The 2,284-nt window shown below is 37.5% G+C and overlaps 1 protein-coding gene across 1 annotated transcript; it reads left to right on the top strand.

The window, feature by feature from the left end:
- The first annotated feature begins 682 nt into the window (after positions 1–682).
- Positions 683–1,481, top strand: LOC149952503 (uncharacterized). The gene is made up of 2 exons (XM_090170178.1): positions 683–788; positions 858–1,481. Exons 1-2 carry the CDS (start codon positions 770–772, stop codon positions 1,244–1,246), a joined length of 408 nt encoding a protein of 135 aa, XP_090026304.1. The 5' UTR covers positions 683–769; the 3' UTR covers positions 1,247–1,481.
- Positions 1,482–2,284: the final 803 nt, after the last annotated feature.

Genomic DNA, 2,284 nt, shown 5'->3' with positions numbered 1-2,284 from the left:
GAGAGAGAGAGAGCGCGCTTCAAAAATCCTGGTACTAGACGCACAAAGAACAACAATAGAGTGACGTTCCCCCGGTTCAGGCACCCCCCCTTATATAGGGCCTAGGGGAAGATAGTAAGCTTATCTCTTATTCCCAAAGAACTTGTTCAGTTCTCGAGAATATATTAGGGTTATGCTAAAATTTATACTTATTTACGCAAAATATTCCATTTAACTTCATTTCCGATATGGACACTGAAGTACAAAAATCTGCCATAATCACCGTCCTGAAACAACCTTCTAAAATTATAGCCGTAGTGATTATTTTAATTACAATTTTCTTATTTGAGTTCATTTTGTGGTATTTTGAAAACGTTTCTACCGTAAAATTGTAACTTTTTTCACTGTAGTTCACAAAATGGTATTAAAAGTATACTAATTTTATGTTAATTTCTATTAATTGTATTGTTTTCTAGGATATGATTGCATCACAAGCTCTCGAGAGGAAACTACAATGGGTTTTTTTCTTCTTCCAAGTGGATTAATATGTGACGTCAATGGGAATAATTAGAGGCAGTTTCGAGCACGGGACGGTTTAATTTCGAGTGTCTAGAACTGTTATCTCAGAGAGAGAGAGCCGATAGAATTTGAGGGTTATTTGAAGTTTAGATCACGTGATGAATTAATCTCATTAAGATAGGAACTGATTAATCTCACATGCGTCATTTCTCTCTGAGACGCTGAACTGAAAAGAAGTGCATCCGCTTTGCTCTCCTCATCTACCGTAAACATGGAAAAACGATCTATTGGTAAGCATTATTTTATTAATACTATTACTATTTCAATAGACAAAGGCTTAACATTTTCATTTTCTATAGCCGAGACGCATACCGTATCCAAACGCAGGGGCCAAGAAAGACGTATCAACATAAAAATCACGTTAGGAGGATCAGTCTACATTTCTTTTGGTTTCGACGGATCAAAATTACAAGTTCTCTTCTTCAAAAAATCGAACGAAAATATTCTGTTCCTGACCTCCGAAGCTTTCACCAATCTACTCTCTCTTTGGGGAGAGCTTTTCGCCGCTACGCAAACCGGAGCATCGTCTCTAACCCACAACATCATCGACTATCACGACAACAACGTATCCGTCGTCGCCACTACCAACAACATCAAATTGAACTCTGCCTACGGTCATGTTCTGGATCTGGGAGCTCGCGAAATCGGTGAGTTCCAAAAAAAATTGATTTTATTCGGTTTCAAATAAATCTTTTAAACGAACATAAAAATGTTATCGAATGCATGTACTTAGCTATTGTTAAAAACCTTAAAAAAATTCACGAATTATTATATGGAAAACCTTTCGAGGGTTTATTTTTGTACCCTGATCAATTTAATTCGTACCATCAAGTAAAATCTTATTTTGGCTGTTTTAAATCACCCTCGGAAGTACTACAAGATTTTACTAATTTACTCGTAGATAATCAATTAACCTGTAAACTTAGCTACTTTAATTTGTTTTCATTGTGTAATGCACAAGATAACCATCTAATGGAATATCTGATAGTACCTACTAACATGTAAACAAAGTTCTAAAATAAAATAAAAAATTAATTAAATTGAAAATAACTTGTTATTATTGCCTAGAGATTAGAAATTAAGGAGTTCTGAAGCGATAAGCAAACGGGTAAAAATCTATTCTCCAGATATCTGCGCGAGCAAAACAAATTCTGGAGAATGGGGATGGGGGAAAGCAACTGGTGATTAGAAGGGGTGAAAGCAATGGGGGAAAGGAGCTGGTGAACGAGAGATAAAGTATCCAGTGAATGGGGGTTGGGGGAAAGCAACCCGTGAACGGGAGAATCTGGTGATTAGAAATTCTGGTGATTGAGATGGGGGAGAGGCGCGGGTGGGGGAGGAACGGGGGAACAGAGGGAGCCAAGCTACAGCCCCGAAACAGGATTAATTTTTATCAAAGTTGTATCAGAAGTAAATTAGTGCGAAGTAAGCGCAATGTATTTTCAGCTATTCTAATTTGCCTAATTTAACACGTGACGAATTTTTTATCGCTAACCGATGAGCAGTAACCTCTATTTTTGGTTACATTTTACATTCTCCCGTGACGTCAATTGGTTTCAGCCAATGAGAAATCAGGATTTACTTGAAGTTTCGAGTGTTATTTGATCTCTAGATATAAGACTCAACGTTCTTTTAGTTCCTGGACCTCATCGAGAAGAGACACGTAGATTTTCGTGCTCCGTTCCCCGCCTTCTCGACTCTATTTACTGGCAAAGGCTTCAGGATT

This window comes from Leiobunum rupestre, chromosome 3 (assembly GCF_980474605.1).
Source record: "Leiobunum rupestre chromosome 3, qqLeiRupe1.1.hap1, whole genome shotgun sequence".
Lineage (NCBI taxonomy): Eukaryota > Metazoa > Arthropoda > Arachnida > Opiliones > Sclerosomatidae > Leiobunum > Leiobunum rupestre.
This window is presented reverse-complemented; position numbering and strand designations above follow the sequence as displayed.